At 36.4% G+C, this 18,420-nt stretch overlaps 1 protein-coding gene across 1 annotated transcript in view; it reads right to left on the bottom strand.

Moving 5' to 3' along the window:
- Positions 1–2,136: 2,136 nt before the first annotated feature.
- The window catches only part of MED13 (mediator complex subunit 13), a 102,673-nt gene continuing 86,389 nt past the window's right edge, over positions 2,137–18,420 (bottom strand). Inside the window, exons 24-30 of the mRNA XM_028519075.2 lie at positions 17,289–17,431; positions 16,642–16,800; positions 16,358–16,543; positions 14,796–14,938; positions 10,617–10,790; positions 6,492–6,592; positions 2,137–6,151 (exon numbers count right to left, since the gene is read on the bottom strand). Coding sequence (XP_028374876.1) covers positions 6,019–6,151; positions 6,492–6,592; positions 10,617–10,790; positions 14,796–14,938; positions 16,358–16,543; positions 16,642–16,800; positions 17,289–17,431 — 1,039 coding nt within the window. The 3' untranslated portion in view covers positions 2,137–6,018. The remainder of the gene's footprint in view (positions 6,152–6,491; positions 6,593–10,616; positions 10,791–14,795; positions 14,939–16,357; positions 16,544–16,641; positions 16,801–17,288; positions 17,432–18,420) is intronic.

The raw sequence follows: 18,420 nt of genomic DNA, 5'->3' as shown, positions 1-18,420 counted from the left end.
AGAGAATAACAGAATAAATGACTCAGGAACACATTCAAAACAATTAAATTTCTCTTTTGCCATAAGCCAAATCCATGTTGGGTTCTCTTCCTTTCTCTTGTTTTTCTTTATATGGAAACCTGCAGATAACTCAGTGTGCCCTTTGGATTTCTGCATTCTTAATCACTCTTAATCACATGTTCTTGGGGATGTGAGGAACCATCTTGAACTAGCTAAAGAGCAATATACCTTTAATACCTTGTGAAGCAAAGCCTGGACCTTTCCACTTAACATGCCTGAGAGATAAGGGTTCCTACTAAATGTCAATTCTTCTCTGAAAACTGTAATATTTCAAAGGTTATTTACGCCAAATGGTTTGAGTATAGCTCAACTGCCTTTCTAACTATCCTGTAGATTAAAGTGGATGTTCTACCTCTAGATTTCTTAAAAACCTACAATGACCAACATATACTCCAAATATTTTTTAACAATTCAGATTGTAACAGTTCTGTCTCAGGCATTATTTTGATAAAATCATTAAAAAATTGTCAGGACATATTGTTATTTTGGTTTTAGAAACATGTTAAATTTATACCTTGAATAAGCAGCTGGCACTATTTCAAGTCACCTCAAGTTAATTAACAAATACATACATCTGTGTACATAATATGCTACTGGTATCGAGGTCAAGATAGTTACCATATAATTCCTTCTAGAACATTTCAAAATGTTCACTGTTTTTCACAGTTTTACATCTCATCTGTAGTTCTTAAAGCATAAGGAGAAATCTGACAAGAAATTTTGTTAAAAAGACACAGGGAAGGAATTAACTAGCATTTTGAGCTTTCAAGTCTTGGACTTTGCCAAAATATAGCAGAATGGGTCATAATGTACAAACGTTATCTGCTTAGTGCTTAGAAACATATCTATCTTTAAGCAACTTGAATTCTTAAAGAGTATCAACATCTTATGTACAGTACAGACAAGCATTTGGTTCAGCTACTGAAGAAAAAAACCTCTTTGCTACTAAATAGGATTTGTCAGAGCTTGGTTTTCAATACTGAAAACTACAAATAGTAAATAAAGATTGTATGTAGTTGTACAAGTGAATACAAAAAAAAAAAGCTTGAGCTGCATAGTTATTTTTAGTCATACATAAGACTATTCTAAAAAAAAAAAAGGAAGAAAAAAGAGGTAAACTGTGAGACAGAAAAAAATTTAAGACAGAAGTTCCAGCATACACATTTTTTTAAAATCCTCACCCAAGGATATATTTACTGATTTTAAAGAGAGAGACATCAATTGGTTGCCTCCTGTAAACACCCTGACCGGGGATCGAACCTGTAACCTACATATGTGTCCTGACAGGGAATTGAACTCACAAATTTTTGGGTGGATGGGATGACATTCCCACTAACTAAGCAACTCAACCAGGGCACATACACATCCTTTTAAAGGATCATTTTTAACATTCTGCTGGCAAAAACTATTTTAAAATGACCACAGTTTTGGAATTTGTCCTTAGGTTAAGTTGAACAAAAATATTTAAAGTGGCTGCTTATAGAAATGGACAGAGCTATTTTTAATGGATTGTTCATATCTGAACAATACTTTTTTAAAAAAAATTTTTAGAGAGGGGGAGGGAGGGTGAAAGAGAGAGAGCGAGAAACATCAATGTGTGGTTGCCTCTCACATGGCCCCAACTGGGGACCTGGCCCACAACCCAGGCATGTGCCCTAACTGCGAATCGAACCTAAGACCCTTTGGTTCGCAGCCCACGCTCAATCCACTGAGCTATGCCAGCCAGGGCTGAACATTACTTTTATGTTTCAAAAATATTCATGTGATCAAAAATACAGAACAGAGCTATGCTTTAAATGTTTGAAGGTAATCTATTTAGACTAGCACACTAATAGCAAACTGAGCAGTCTAAAAGGAATTAGTATGTATGTACATATACAATTTTCCTATACATTATACATTGCTATATGATTAAAATATTTTTAAAAAATAAAACACTTCAGACAGGGGTTAAAAGTCCATCAATCAGTTTTTAGTTTGCCCCTTTCTGCTTATAAATGACACAAAAATAACATTGGTACTAATTTTTATACAAACTTAACATGGAAATATTTTCAACAGAAGGAGACACCACAATGAAGGCTTCATGAATAATTTATTCCATTTGAAGTTTTGTTTTTTTTTGTTTTTTTTTTAAAAAGTATAAACCTTTTCATTTCCTCAATCACAATTTGTACAACTCAGTGTTATGGCATTCGGCAGCAATAGTGTTTGTTCCTTATTCTTTTTTTTGTCACGTTAAAAAAAAAAAAGCAATTGGACCATATTAAGTGTCACTGCTAAACAACTTTAAAACGCCCCTTCATAAAGTGACCAAGCTATTCTGAGAGTTGATGCTGACACATGTCCAGTAATGACGTTACAATTTGTAGTTTAAATTCAGTAACTGTAAGGTCCACAAATCCAGTTTACTTTGAAAACTAAAGCTATTTTAAAACTTTATGAATACATCAACCTGAGGAGTATTTTAGGTCCCAAATCCAGTTTTTAAATTAATACTCCACAAAAAAGAAAGCGCGCGCGCACACACACACACACACACACACACACATATATATATAAATTTAAACCACAGTTCTGGGCCCATTAGAACACCAAGAAAAACCAAAAGGTTAAGATTTCCAGCTGATTTGGGGGGTGGGGATGGGGCAATAAATGTATGTCAAAAACATTTTTCCTTAATTTAGACAAACGAAAATCTTAAGAGGAAACCCAGACCAAAACCTCACTCATGCACATTAAATGTATTAATAGACTGATATGCAATGCCATAGTGGGTGAGAGGCAAATTATATGATGCAACAGCATTTAAAAACTTCCTTTTAATGTACTCAATTTGAACATTTTAAATAATGCAACATAGTATTTTGATATTACAGTATTAACATAGTGCTTGATTAAAGATCTGGAAATCTTTGTAGTAACACATTAAGTTAAAAATATTACCTCAGAAGGTAAATATGAAGATGAAAGGAAAATATTTTAATACAGTAATCTGTGCCATACTGACAATTGATTACGAATACAGCTGAGGATAGTTGACTAAGTAGTAAGAGCTTAATTTTAGTGGTTTAAGAAAAGTTTAGAAAGATTAAAAATTACAGCTACTTTAAAATTTAAGTATTACATATAAGTACACTTGGTGGCCTTCTGGCCAAACAATAAGGTGTACAGAAATTTATTCATACAGTGTTAATTCACAGTCCTGATAACTGAATGGCTTGCATAAGAAAGGTATGGCTAGATGTTTCTCACTGGCTGGAAGCAGACATTATATAAGTAATCTTTTTAAATGCCAAAATGCGGAGCTTCCACCCTACTTTGTAATGGATAACTGCACAAAAAACAGATATTAGCACTGAAACAGAAGTCAAGGTGTTGGTGATCAACTGGTATAAAGCATATTATTTCACTTACCTATTTAAACAAAAGAAAACAAAACTACCCACACTTGTCTGTGACAGTACATTAGTAAGTCAGATCCATCATCCTGCATAAAAGGCTTTTTTTTTTCCTGAACTCAGTCTCCTGACCTTTTTTTTAATGGCTATTTAATATGTTTCTATTTGAGTGTGAACTTATATATGAAAGGAAGAAAAAAAATTGTATCAGTAAATCCTGTTATTTAGGAACTACTCCCTGATTCCCAGATAAAAAGAAATTGTATACTGGGTTCCTTCCTTATGGCTCCATATAAAAGAAACTATCAGGGAATAATTTTTAAAAAATTTATTTTCAAACTGAGGTGTGGTTACTAAACGCTAGTAATTTTAAACAACTGAGATCATAGCTTTTATTTTTAAAAGTCACTGTTGTGCTAAGTATATAAAAAAAGGATACACACTTTTAATAGAAATTCCAAATAAGCGTCTTTTCCTTCAAATCTCAGACAAGTTTTTTAAGAGAAAGTATGAAACAAAACATGCCAACATAATCTGTAGTGTGTTAGCATAATTTAAAAATGAATGCAGGGATGTGATCTTTAAATTTTAATTTCGAAATATGCTGACCATTGGGATCACATTATAATTTTGAAGAAATGATTGAAAAATCTTTGTCACCAATTGTTTTCTTTATAGAAAAAAAGACTTGTTAATATTTTAATACACAATTTGAAGCAGTTATATTGTTCATAAGAAAGTGATATTTTAGCTAGGCATATAGTATTTACAAAACATTTCAGTAAAAAATAAAATAAAACATACTGAATTACTGTTTTGTAAATACAACTGATTTTATTCTTATAGAGAATTAGTGAACTTATGAATTTGGGATTTTGCCAGACTGTTTCCAAGAAAAAAAGGTAGACTCGGCGACTGTGAATTCAAGTCAGCAACACGCGCAGGAGGCTGACTTGGACTCTCTGGTGAGCAGCACTGTAGAAAGGATTTTTCAAGGGGCAACGCCTGCATACAAGCAGTCATCTTGGCATGTGCAAACGAGAAGGGGAAAAGCTGTATGTGAGGAAGGGGTGAATTAAAGTCCCTAAAATTCAAGTCCCTTCTTTAGGGAGGTGAGAGCCTCCTTGGCATATGTCCTGCCTTCATCTGAGCTGTGTTACAGAAAAGTACAGACTCTGGTGTTTGGGACTGTCATCTCCAAACCAAGACAATTAAATAAATAAGAAGGCAAAGGGGGAACAAACGGGTTAAGTTTAGAAATGGTTTCTAACTAGCGAAAGAGTCTGAATACCAGAATTCACTGAGAATCTATTTACACCACAGTCTGATCGCACACACACACCCATACTTATGCAAACTCTCACACACATTCCCAATCTTTAATTTAAAAAAAAGTCAAACAATCAAGAGTGACTGCTCTTAAAATAATTTGTAAAATGCCTAGAGCTGGGCTAAATTTCAACCTTATAGCAGATCCTGAAGATATTTTCATAATTAATAATATTCCCATGCCTAGATGTGCCACTGTTAAAACTGAAGAAAATGTAAGCATGTAACATTAAACACCAAAATTAGTTTACGCATTCAGTAGCAAATGTTTTTCTTGTAAAACTAAGTTTTTTCACTGGAAATGGCCTGAAATATTAGTCATAGCCCTAAACCATAGTACAAAATATAACTGAAGAATTCTCATTTTATTCTAAGTTAAACCACTTAACAATATCACTTGTATATTGCCATCATGTTATTCGGTAAAGGTGTGATATATAAAATGCTGTAAGACCTGGTACCTTTCCCATTTATAAACACAGTGAACTTCATTACTGTACATGTACTCTGCAACTACAGCTTAGCTGTAAATCCTCCACACACAATGGCATGGACATTATTCCCCGTCTATTCCCATTGAACTGTACATTGAGACAATACAAATTTACTGTCCCACCCCCCCTTACAAAAAAATAATACTCTAAAAGCAACCCTACTGCAACTTTTTAATTAAGACGATTACATATATTTTAGACCAATTGCTTTAAAGCAAGAAGGCAGTATAAACCTTCTAGGAAAGTTTTTATAAAAGAGGTTAAGAAATATAAGACAATTTATACATTTAAAAACTTACAATAAATAAGAGATGCAGGCATTTTGAATACTAGATACTATACTCCAATACAAGAACATCTTGATGTTCTGAAGCCGTATGTTGAAATTCATTGTTCCTCGTTTCCTTTCCATGCTTTTAATATTCATTTAACATGACTGGGTACTATGGCTCATTACTTTTCACAAATACTGTGACTGGAAAAAAAAAGGTTAATTTTGCTACGAAAATGTTATAATACGTTTTGTATGATCAGTCGTCATTCTAAAGAATTCAGTATAGTCAATGAAAAATAGCAGGGTTATAGCCCCCTCAAGTCTGAACAATATTTGTTGAAGTAATAAGAATTAGACCCCATCACAAATGACTTTCACTGAGAAGATAATTGTAACTTAATCTTGCAGCGAAATGTCTTTTTTCCTTGTTCTTTTCTTGTACAGTTCCACCAAATGAAGATCACAGCATATTCATGATAAAGTTATATAACTGATTCAGCACCACAAAATGAATTGGGAGACACGAGCGTCTATCCTGGATTGCAGGGTCACAGGTCAGCCAGGAGAGTGCATTGTACTGTTCCAAAACAAACCTGAAAAACAAATAAACCGTTTTTATACTGTAGATTTTGGAAGCAGTTTCCAATTAAGGCATCTGAGATTCAAAGTCACTTTGCAAAAAAAGGTAGAAAGTATGGAATAGTGAATCCTGGGGGAAGATTAAAGATAACTAATTTTCATAACAATTTTTCTCAAAAGTAGATTCCGCGTGTTAGAAAAACAAAACACTCATTCTGAATGATATAATTCATCTAAAGACATAAGGGTGTGCAACTGTTAACAGCCAAAAGTGAGGAAAAATATGTAAAGATCGACACTATATTCATCACTCACAGTTACAATGGAAACCATCAATGGTAAAGACAGCTGTACCTGAGGACATCTGAAGTCTGATTTGAGTCAAGTGGGTGGGAGTGTTTACTGTGAAGCAGCTCGTCAGATTGCACTGAAGGCACGTGGAGGTGCAAAGAGGCCTAAAAAAGTAACAGGATATCAGCCAAATGAAAAACACCAAGGTCTCTTTCTTGATGCTCTCTTCACTTCAAGCTCTCTTACATTTTAGACCTATGTAAGGAATGGGAGCCCCTGCAAAAATGCTTGTTCTTGTTTAATTCAGCACAGAAGTAATTTTTAGGTCTGTAATATACTGAATCTTCCTTTATTTCCTTCAGCTTTTATTGTTTTTGAGACCACATGATAGTCTTTAAAAAAAGGATTTTTCAATTATTTTCTAAGTGTAACGTAAGCATTTAAGGAAGCACTAAACTGATAAACCTGAGTACAGTCTGTTTCTAGGTTACGTAGAGCTTAAGCCTATACAGATATACCTAGATGTTGCACTGAACAAAGTAAACAGGGGTAAGCATACAAAAATATTTTACTTATAAAGTTATAAATCTTTTTCTCCCCTTGGTTAAAATAACTTACTTAAAAACTGTAAGATTGCCCTGGCTGATGTGGCTCAACGGATTGAGCAATGGCTTGCAAACCAAAGGGTCACTGGTTCGATTCCCAGTCTAGGGCACATGCCTGGGTTTTGGGTCAGGTCCCCAGTAGGGGGCACACAAGAGGCAACCACATGTTGATGTTTCCTTCTCTTTCTGCCTTCCTTCCCCTGTCTAAAAATAAATTTTAAAACATCTTTAAAAATTAACAAATAAAATTAAAACTCTAGGAAGAAAGAGTTGGAACAGGCAAGGCAAGGGCAAAGAAATATTTGAAAAATCCAACAAATTTATTTTCATTTTGAAAACCAAACTGATTTTCAGGAAATACTCTTAGAAATCAGGTGGTTTTCTTGGGTTTTACTGATAGTGAACAATCAAAAATACCACACAGCTGCTATGGGTCCCTAGGCCATTTGAAACAAAAGTCCACCTCGCTTTAAAGTGTGCCCTGCAGGAAAATGAATCTCTAATTAATCAGTCAAACTGTGTTCATTTTCTGTTCCCCTGACAATTTGTGTATAAAGCTATAAATCTTAAGCAAGGCTATCCATGGTAAAATTGTGAGCACTCTAAGTAATACAGTTCACAAATGCCTTCTTCTGCCCCTCTATTTCAGAATAGAGCAACCACTGACACACCCATTATAGCAAAGAATAAAATAAATGAATATGGTATTCTTCACATTTCAACTTTAAAAAATGAATCCTTTTTAAGTCAATATATATAATAGTGTTAAGAAGTTTTAACAAGATGTACTGACTGCAGAAACTCTTGGCAGATCTCATTTTGTATACTGTAAAAAGTCCTATCATATTCAATATTTACAGGTGCTCTTTCCTCCAAAAATGTAACATATGTGTAAATTCTTCGGTTGTATACTAAAAAATATAACCAAAGATATATATGTTCCAAATTGTACATAAACTCCTGATCTGAGTTACAAGCGAAAGTCTCATATGGCAGATCACTACAATCAACATAATTAGCACCAGTGCTCTAAAATCTATGATAAAAAGATGTTCTGATCATCTAGGTAACAGCCTATTATTTTTCCAAGTGAAGAGAAACATACAAGGTGGTTTTACTCCCTGTGGCATAGAAATAAAATGGTATGTATGAAAACAAAAGGTGAGCAAATTGTGGTAAGTTACCGTATTTTTTTACTATAAGACGCACCACCCAATTTGGGAGGAAAATGGGGGGTGCATCTTATAGTCCAAATGTAGCTTTACCTGGCTAGCTGGGGAGGGGGGGGTAGGGGGGTGGTGGCAGCAGAGCGGGACCACAGGTTATTAAATATTTTACCACATTTTTTGCTTCAAAATTTTTCCCCTATTTTCCTCCTCTAAAACCTAGGTGCGTCTTATGGTCCAGTGCATCTTATAGTCCTAAAAATATGGTATGTCTTACTAGGTTAATTCACAATAGAAGTCCCAATCTTGTTAAGCTGTATCTGAGGATGAATGCCCAGGTTACACTATCCTCTCTGCAAATAGATACAGAATAGATAAGAATCTAGATAGTCCCTCAGACATTTTGTAAAGTGTTTTCTTACAAAATGTTTTGTGAAACACTAGGGTTATGAAGTACTAGCAGGTATTACACAATCCTTTTTTGTGTATTAAAGTAAATTTAGGAAATGGTAGGTAAACAATGTTATCTGCTGCTGTTTTCCACAGCATTTAATGTTCATCATGAGCTGTAACAATGAAAGTGGGTGGAAAGCATGTGGAGCTCTCCCAAAGGACCAAAGAAGCATTTGTTTTGTACGAGCTCCAAGAACTACTATTCTGCAGAAACCTCCTTGGGTATAGGTTTTTGTAATGACATCTGCATAGACCACTACACAGATACTGGAAAGGAAAGAAAAGTCATAAGATAAAACTAATTATTACCCTGACTGATACTCTCTAAATATATTATCTCATTAATAGTCAACTCAGGTCAACACCTATTGTATTCTTTATGAATGTACTACAGAAGTTCACTACTTAATCTCAAATGACACTGACTCAATAGTATGTGTGCCAAGGATATCAGGACTTAATAACAAGCTCAGAAGAGAGCAACAAGCCAGTTGGTTCATGTACCCATTAAAACTGAAGCATACTATCCAATTTTTACTCTACAAAAAAAAATCAGTTAGCAAGGAGTTAAATTAGCATGATTCATGGAATAAAAATTTCAACTTCTGGTGGTTTTATATAAGAATATGTGATTCAGTTCTGAATTTGTTATTTTGAAATAATAGCTGCAGCTACTATTTTTTTAAAAGATTTTATTTATTTATGTTTAGAGAGGGAAGGGAGGGAGAAAGAGAGGGAGAAATATCAATGTGTGGTTGCTGGGGGTCATGGCCTGCAACCCAGGCATGTGCCCTGACTGGGAATCGAACCTGTGACACTTTGGTTCACAGCCCGAGTTCAATCCACTGAGCCACACTGGCCAGGTACTATTTTGTTAATACAAACTCTGGATAGGGCTTTCATACCTTATATAGTCATTTTATGACTCATCTCAACCTCATTATATCACTTGCTAATGAGTTTGTTCTGGTAAAATAAGTCACTTTGGGTCTCAGAATCTCATTACTTGAATACCACTCAATAGTTTTAACACAGTAATTTACACAATGCTAGAAAGCTTTCATGAGAGGTGGTAAATGGATTTAAACATCAAGTATCCTTACAAAGACTATCAATCCTCCAAAAAACATAGAATAGGAGTGTAGTATGAAGTAATTCAGAAAGTAATCATTAAAAGATACAGTTTTTAATCTTGAGTCTACTAACAGGTTATGACTTTAGGCAAGTGAGTTTTTCTGAATTCTAATGTACTCACCCAGAAAATGGTTATATTAAAAGTACCATATTTTTCAGACTATAAGACCCCCTGCCCTGCAATTTGAGAGGAAAATACAATGGCGACCCTGCTCCAGTGCCCATCCCCCACAGTGAGCCAGGCATTCTGATATAAGATGCACCCCCCTTTCCTCCCAAATTAGGGGGCGGGGGGTGCGTCTTATAGTCTGAAAACCATAGTAACACAAGGGCCCTGGCTGGTATGGCTCAGAGGATTCAGCACTGGCCTGCAAACCAAAGTACCGCTGGTTTGATTCCCAGCCAGGGCACATGTCTGGGTTGTGGGCCAGGTCCCCAGTGGGGGGATGTGCAAGAGGCAACCACCTATTGATGTTCCTCTCCCTTTCTTTCTCCTTCCCTTCCTCTCTCTAAAAGTAAATAACTAAAATCTTAAAAAATAATAATACAAGGTTTCTTCCAGCTATAAATTTCAGATATACAGTTAAAAATAATATAAGCAAGGGTTCCAGAAGTTTAAGATTTAAAAGTTCCAACTTAATAAAATTTAAAAATTAGAGTTGTTTCTTAATTAGATAATTCTCTTAGTGATACTGTGTAGACAGTCATATGTAGTGATGCATTTAAGACCTTAGACAAAAGCTACAATGTTTCAAAAAGCCACTTCTATATTTTGTAGTATATAAGCCATTAATAGCATTATTTAGAAACTGGTATAGAAATGGCAATACCTTAAGAAAAAGGGGACACTGATATTGTGCTTGAGGACATGCTGACCAGAACCAGTCAGGTAACGGACCCGCTTTGGCAGTTGATACAAAGTAACCAAGGGCCAATGGTTGCTGAAGAATATTAGTTACTTCATCATGAGACTCTGTTGAAAGTAGCCGATCAGTACCTTGACCCTTAAAAAGACAAAATTAAAAGTGTGTTAGTTCATATGATATATCTAGACACTCAGTATAAATACAGAATGGTTTATGGAAATCAGTCTCATAATACTGTCACTTCAATCTTAGACTGAAGTTGCCCTGGCTGGCGTAGCTCAGTGGATTGAGTGCGGGCTGCAAACCAAAGTGTCGCAGGTTCAATTCCCAGTCAGGGCACATGCCTGGGTTGCAGACCATGACCCCCAACACCCGCACATTGATGTTTCTCTCTCTCCCTCTCCCTCCCTTCCCTCTCTAAAAATAAATACATAAAATCTTTAAAAAATAAAATGAAATAAAATAAAATAAAAGGTATCATTATCATAGTTTCTTAAAAAAAAAAAAAAAAGACTGAAGTAGCCCTGGCTGGTATAGTTCAGTGGATGGAGCGCAGGCCTCCGAACCAAAGGGTCACCAGTTTGATTCCCAGTCAGGGCACATGCCTGGGTTGCAGGCCAAGTCCCTAGTTGGGGGCAAATGAGGGGCAACCACATATTGACATTTCTCTCCCTCTCTTTCTTTTTCCCTTCCCCCTCTCTAAAAAATATAAAATCTTTAAAAATAAATAAATAAAATAAAATGACTGAAGGATATTTTTAAAAAATTCTCTGTACTTAGTATGAATATCATAACTAGAAATAGCATTAAAAGAATGGTTTTAACAGTTGCATAAGGAAATGAAATGCCAGCTGTTTAATAAGTTTATATTATTATGCCAAGCCCATGTTCTGTGTATGTAAATCTTTGTAGCTGACTGAAAAATACAAAATGTTCAATGAAATTTCTACATTATTTCCTGAAACTCCCTAAACCACAAGTGGTGAACACAGGCCAGCAAGCCAAATCCGGCCCTCCATCTTGTTTTATCCAGCCCGGCACCTCGTTTCTACCCAGCAGCAGTGCCAGGTTCCTTGCCCTTAGATAAGGAGCAGTTATATTTATACAGTCCTAAAATTACATTCAGCCCTATGAAGGCAACCAAGAGGCTGACATGGCTCCTGGTGAAAATGAGTTTGACACCCTTGCCCTAAACTAATTCCTGACCACCACACCCCCATCCAAAAGGTGAATTAAAAATAAAATTTATGGGGACTTCCGGCAAGATGGAGGAATAGGTGGACACACCGTACCTCCTCGCACAACCAAGATTAGAACAACAATAATTTACAGTCAGAATAACGCCCAGATCTGGCAGAGGATTTATCTGAATGGAAGTTGGGCAGCTAAGAAGTTGAAGTAGACGCGTTCATCCAGGTAGGAGAAGACTAGCCGGGCGGACGCGGGGCTGGCGCGGGTCAGCGGCGCGCGGAGGTCGGGGAAAATTTGGCGCAAAATCAGCATGACAGCCACCCGGGGCGCAAGAACGCAGCGGTGATCCCTGAGTACGCAAGCTGCAGCTGGCAGACCCAGAGGGGTAGCGATTGTTGACCAGGGCAGAACTCGCAGCCCGGGAGCCCAGAGAAGGGTCTGAGTCCAGGAGAACGTGACTATCGCCATTGTTTTCTCCCATCCCCGCTCCCGCTCCCACCCCGCCCCCACATATAACGTCACAATCTAGCGACTGGGGTGCCCAGCCCCAGTGAACACCTAAGGCTCCGCCCCCCACCATAACAAGAGCAGCCAGACCGAAAAAAAAAAAAAAAAGGAGAGACAGGGGAAAAACATGTTTTCAACAGAGCAGATCAGTCCCCCAGGACTCATCCTTTTGAGTGACCAAGAAATAGCCAATCTATCAGATGCGCAGTTCAAAACACTGGTGATCAGAAAGCTCACAGAATTGGTTGATTTGGGGCGCAATTTAGATGAAAGGATGCAAGTTACCATTAAAGAGATGCAGGAAGATACACGGAGGAGAGCCAATAGTGAAAGGAAGAAATCTGAGTCTCAAAACAATACAGTGGGCCAGAAGGAAGATAGAATCAACCAAGCAGGAAAGCATGATGAAATAAGAATTCAAAAAATCGAGGAAAAGATTAAGAGCATCCAAGACACCTTTAAACGTTCCAATATACGAATTATAGGGGTACCAGAATGGGAAGGGGAAAAGCAACAAATTGAGCACATATTTGAACAAATAATAAAGGAGAACTTCCCCAATCTGGCAAAGGGAACAGTCTTCCAAGAAATCCAAGAAGCTCAGAGAGCCCCAAAGAAGTTGGACCCAAGAAGAAACACACCGAGGCACATCATAATTACATTAGCCAAGGTAAAAATGAAGGAGAGAATCCTAGAAGCAGCAAGAGATAAGGGGACAGTCACCTACAAAGGAGTTCCCATCAGACTGTCAGCTGATTTCTCCAAAGAGACCTTACAGGCAAGAAGGGGCTGGAAAGAAATATTCCAAGTCATGAAAGACAAGGACCTACATCCCAGATTGCTCTATCCAGCAAAGCTCTCATTTAGAATAGAAGGGCAGATAAAGTGCTTCTCAGATAAGGTCAAGTTAAAGGAGTTCATCATCACCAAGCCCTTATTTTATGAAATGCTAAAGGGACTTATCTAAGAAAAGAAGATAAAGAAAAGACATGTATAGTAAAAGGACAGCAAACTCACAAATATTAACAACCACACCTAAAGCAAAACCAAAAGAAACTAAGTAAACAATTAGAACAGGAACAGAACCACAGAAATGGAGGGCACATGGAGGGTTAGCAGCAGGGGGGTGGGAGGAGGAGAGGGGGGAAAAGGTATAGAGAATAAGTAGCATAGAATGTAGGTTGAAAATAGATAGGGGGAGGGCAAGAATAGTACGGGAAATGTAGAAGCTAAAGAACTCATAAGTATGACACATGGACATGAACTAAAGGGGGGAAATGTTGGTGGGAGGGGGTACAGGGGGGAGGGGAGAGAAGGGAGGAAATGGAACAACTGTAATAGCATAATCAATAAAATATATTTTAAAAAAAGCTATTGCAAGTAAAAAATAATAATAAAATAAAATAAAATTTATTTGTTCATCTAGCACTACCTATAAAATGCAATTAATGTTTTGGAAAGCATCATGACAACATAAAGGGATAATTATTAAGTGATGTTCATATCCTTTGAATTAGTCAATGTATTTTTTAGTACTTATTTTAAGGAAACAGATAAAAAGAAAAATGCATGAAAATGTTTATTCCAACATTACCTATAACAGAAAAAAATAAAATAAATGTCCAACATTCTGGGAAAGATACAACAAATTATGCTAAAAAAAATGCAGTGCAAAAAACAATGCAAAGAAACCCCAAAAGCTGACTATACTTACTGAAAGCTACAATACAAATACATATAGAAGGTAATTTACTAAAAGTAAAAATGGTATTATTAAAGTGATGAGATTATCGGTGCTTTTCCTCATATTTTTTCCCAATAATCTCATTTCTTTTCAGTTAAAAAAAAAGAAGGAAAGCATGTAATGTAAGAATGGACACAGACTCTTCCTTATTTTAAAAAGCCAGGTTCTAAACATATACATGCTGAAATGGTCAAATAACCACTATATATAATTTTATTCAAATAACGATGTTATTCAAATGAAGTCCAATTAGCTTCAAGTTCAAAAAGGAAGAGAAAACAGCCTGCTTCCATAACTGCTAAAAATAAAAAGGGGCTAAGGGACAGGATGGTCAGTGTTTTTTCTGTTCTTATGAGAAAATTAGCATTTCTATCATGTTCCCTGTCACTGCCCTGACATCAATGGCAGCTCTTAGAGCAATACACTGATTCTCAGATAACCCGAACCTATACCTGAGTAGGAAAAACACACAACAATTAATGCAAATGAGTGTAGAAGAAGTCAGAGAAAGCAGAGCCACAGAAACCCTCTTAATGTATAATTCAAAGCACTCATGTCAAAAGGCAGAAATGTATGAATGCACTGTTAATCTAACTATCTACTGATTTCCAAGGGAGAAACAACGGTCTATTTCATAGATCAATTCATTACTAGATTAATGAATGACATTTAGATAAACTGAACTTTTATAAGGGGATTACCTTGCCAGCATCACCTCCATGGGGGTAATGAGATCCTGGAGAATGTACAGGAGACCCCGTTGGAGATGCAGGAAGAATATTAATGATATCAGGGTCAAGATCATCTGCTGTGTCTAACAAATCAAAGAGACCCATTCCATCTGCTGTAAGAGAAAGAAAAAAATATTAAATATTCCATTTTTCATCTTACGGTTATTTATAGGAGAGTTAAAATTAACTTAACCAACATCTACGGAATGCCTACTATGTGCCGAGTACTATGCCAGGAGCCATATAAATAATTATGCATAAAACATAATTATGTGTAATAAGCACGTGGAATCTGAATAATGCTCCCTACCCTCTACAATGATTATCTACAGCCTAATTCCAGGGATCTGTGAATATGTTACCACAAAAAACTTTGCAGATATGATCAAACTAAGGATCTTAAAAGGGGGAGATCATTCTGGCTTATCCAGGTGGTCCAATGTAATCACAGGAGCCCTCATAAGAGGAAGGCAGTAGGTTTAGAGTCAGTGAAAAAGATGTGCCAATACTATAATGCTGCTGTTGAAGATGGAAAAACAGGCCACGAGCAAGAGATGGAAGTGATCTCTACAGCTGGCAAAGGCAAGGAAACAGACTGTCCCTTGAAGCCTCCAGAAAGAAGCAACCCTGCACTGTTTGACTTTAGCCCAGTAAGACTTCTGACGTCCAGAACTGCAAGACAATAAGTGTGTGTTATTTTAAGCCACTAAGTATGTCGTAATTCCTTACAGCAGCAGCAATAGGAAACTAGGACAAAGCAAACACAGTATGCACAAAATGAAAATGTATTTAAAATAAGACTATTCCATGATTAATACACTTAATCCATTAAGACACACCAGCCAGAACACATTGTCTTTTAAAATAAGTAAATGTTTATGAGGTAATTCACAGTACCAGTTTTGATATCAATAAGATAGAAGAATGATTATATTAGTTTCCTGTTGCTGCTTTAACAAATTATCATAAACCTATTTACTTTAAACATTACACATTTATTCTTTTACTGTTTTAGGGTCCAGAAGTCCAAAATCAGTTTTGCTGGGCTGAAATCAAAGTGCTAGTCACTAGGCCAAATCAAGAAACCAGCAGGGCTATGCACCTTCTAGAGGATTCCAAGGGTAATCTGTTTCCTTGTCTTTCCAGCACCTAGAATTTTACTCCTTGGCTTATGGCCCCTTCCTCCAGCTTCAAAGGTAGCAGTGTAAGCACTGTTTTCCTCATTTGCTTCTCCTGTTTTCATCATTTGGCTTTCCTTTTATGTGTAGTCAAATTTACTTCTTCCAAAGATACATGTATTGCATTTAGAGCTGAACTGCATGACGCTGGACAATCTCTCCATCTCAAGATCCTTAATTTAATCACATCTACAGGGTTTTCTTGTTTTGCTTTTGCCATTTAAAGAAACATTCACAGGTTTCAGGGATATTCACAAGACATGGACATGTTTTGGGTGGTATTAATGAGCCTATAATCAGCCATAATCATCAAGACTTATTTTATGTATGTAAACCTTTAAATAATTCACTTACCATTGTTGGGATTGAAAGCTAAATCCAAATTTTCAGTGGTATAAGTAGCTGAGGCTACTTGCACAGAAGCAGAAGTCGGGAACACAAGTATATGAGTACATGATGTATCCTGTGGGGTATTTAGCTGAGACGTCTGCATGTTTAGAGTGGTGCTTCTTCCGAATACAGAACCAGTTGACACAGAATCTGAAAAGAAAATGAAAGGTATTTTTCTTTTAAAAAATGAAAACTCAATTTTACATAATATTTAGAAACTTAAATGCTGAAGAATTAAAAGAGCTAACCTGGCATAATAACAAAAGAGCCTTGGGGTTCCATTGCTACCAAGCAAGCACTGAGAATGCTGGGAGAGTCTGCAGCAGATATACCACACATTCTACACATGTCTTTGAGTCTTTTGCTTAGAGACTGCAAGTTCCGACGACTCAGCAAACAGCTCCAATCTGTGGGTATCAACAGTAAAAAAAAAATAATACCCAAAGAAACATCATTATTAACAACCTCCAGAACCAAAGTTAAAACAAAATGGTTTTAAAATTAGTGTCATCATTAAGCCAAAAGTGTCTATTGGTGATATTAACATTCTGTACCACCCTAGCTTTAATGTACATCTATATCAATTAGTATCTGCTGAACAGAAGAAGATGAGTTGAGTAATAAGCAAAAAAGAAGGAAATGAAAAATGAGAAAAAAGAATAGTAATAATGACACTGATATTAAAGTTGTAATATTGTAAAATGTACTTCTGAAATTTGAATTAACCCATTTGGCCTACACATCTATGTTTCCTCTCTAAAAATAAAAATCAATTAACAGAAAAAGTTTTTATAACCTATGTGTTTTTTCAGTGTACCTAGATGGGGTCTGAACAGTGTTATGAATTAACATAAAACAGAAATTTAAGTATTAAATAACAAAAGCACAATTTCACCTTTTAATTCTCCATGACCAATCCTTCCTAGACGGCCAATTACAACTCTCCATGGTAATGAACTCATTTGTACAAGTCCTAAGCACCATTCCCAAAGTTTCTGTAGACCAAATCTTCTAGCAGATCCTTTTTTCCTTCGAGCCCTATTGTATAAAATAGAGACAGTGATCAGTATTTCTAAAATTCAAATGACATTTCCAAAGAGCTCAAATTGGTGAAAAACTGGTCCCTTAATTTTAATGCTTCAAAATTTTTACACAAGTCCTAAGCAAGAATACATGTAAAATCCTAGGGTGGGGGTAGGGTACAGGGAATGCTAGTTTGTGGAGTTTTTTAAAACATGCATTAAAATATACATTTAACTCTGAATGAAAATTGTCCATGAACCAACAAAATTCACCTAAAATACTGCTCTACGTCAGAGATTGGCAAAATTTTTCTTTAAAGGGCCAATATTTTAAGTTTTGTAAGTCATCAAGATTGTACTATAACAATTAAACTCTGCTACCTCAGCATGAATGCAGCCCTAGACCATACTTAAATGAGTGTGGCCAGATTTAGCCCACAGGCTATACAGTTTGCCAACCCTTGCTCTAAATTTTAAGTTGAAGAATATCAAAAATAACACCCCACTTCTCAGACCAAACACACGGTTGTGCTTTCTGCATGCATGTCCTTTATTAGGCAAGTATGTAACATAAGTACCAAGTACCGTGGCTGAACAATAGCTACCATTTACTGAATATTTACTATGTATCAAGAATTAAGTCCAATTAGCCCTGGCTGGCGTAGCTCAGTGGATTGAGCGCGGGCTGTGTACCCAAGTGTCACAGGTTCAATTCCCAGTCAGGGCACATGCCTGGTTGCAGGCCATGGCCCCCAGCAACCACACATTGATGTTTCTCTCTCTCTCTCTTTCTCCCTCCCTTCCCTCTCTAAAAATAAATAAAATCTTTAAAAACAAAACATTTAAGCCCAATTTACATGTAATACCTCATTTCATCCTAACAACTCTAAAACAAAAAATACTATCCTCCCAATTCTGCAGGGAAGTAAGCTACACACCTCGGCTGCTTCAAGATCACATAGTAAGTGGCAGAGCTGGGATTTGAAACCAGGTCTCTATGACTAT

The sequence above is a fragment of the Phyllostomus discolor genome, chromosome 8, assembly GCF_004126475.2.
Source record: "Phyllostomus discolor isolate MPI-MPIP mPhyDis1 chromosome 8, mPhyDis1.pri.v3, whole genome shotgun sequence".
NCBI classification, from domain to species: Eukaryota; Metazoa; Chordata; class Mammalia; order Chiroptera; family Phyllostomidae; genus Phyllostomus; species Phyllostomus discolor.
This window is presented reverse-complemented; position numbering and strand designations above follow the sequence as displayed.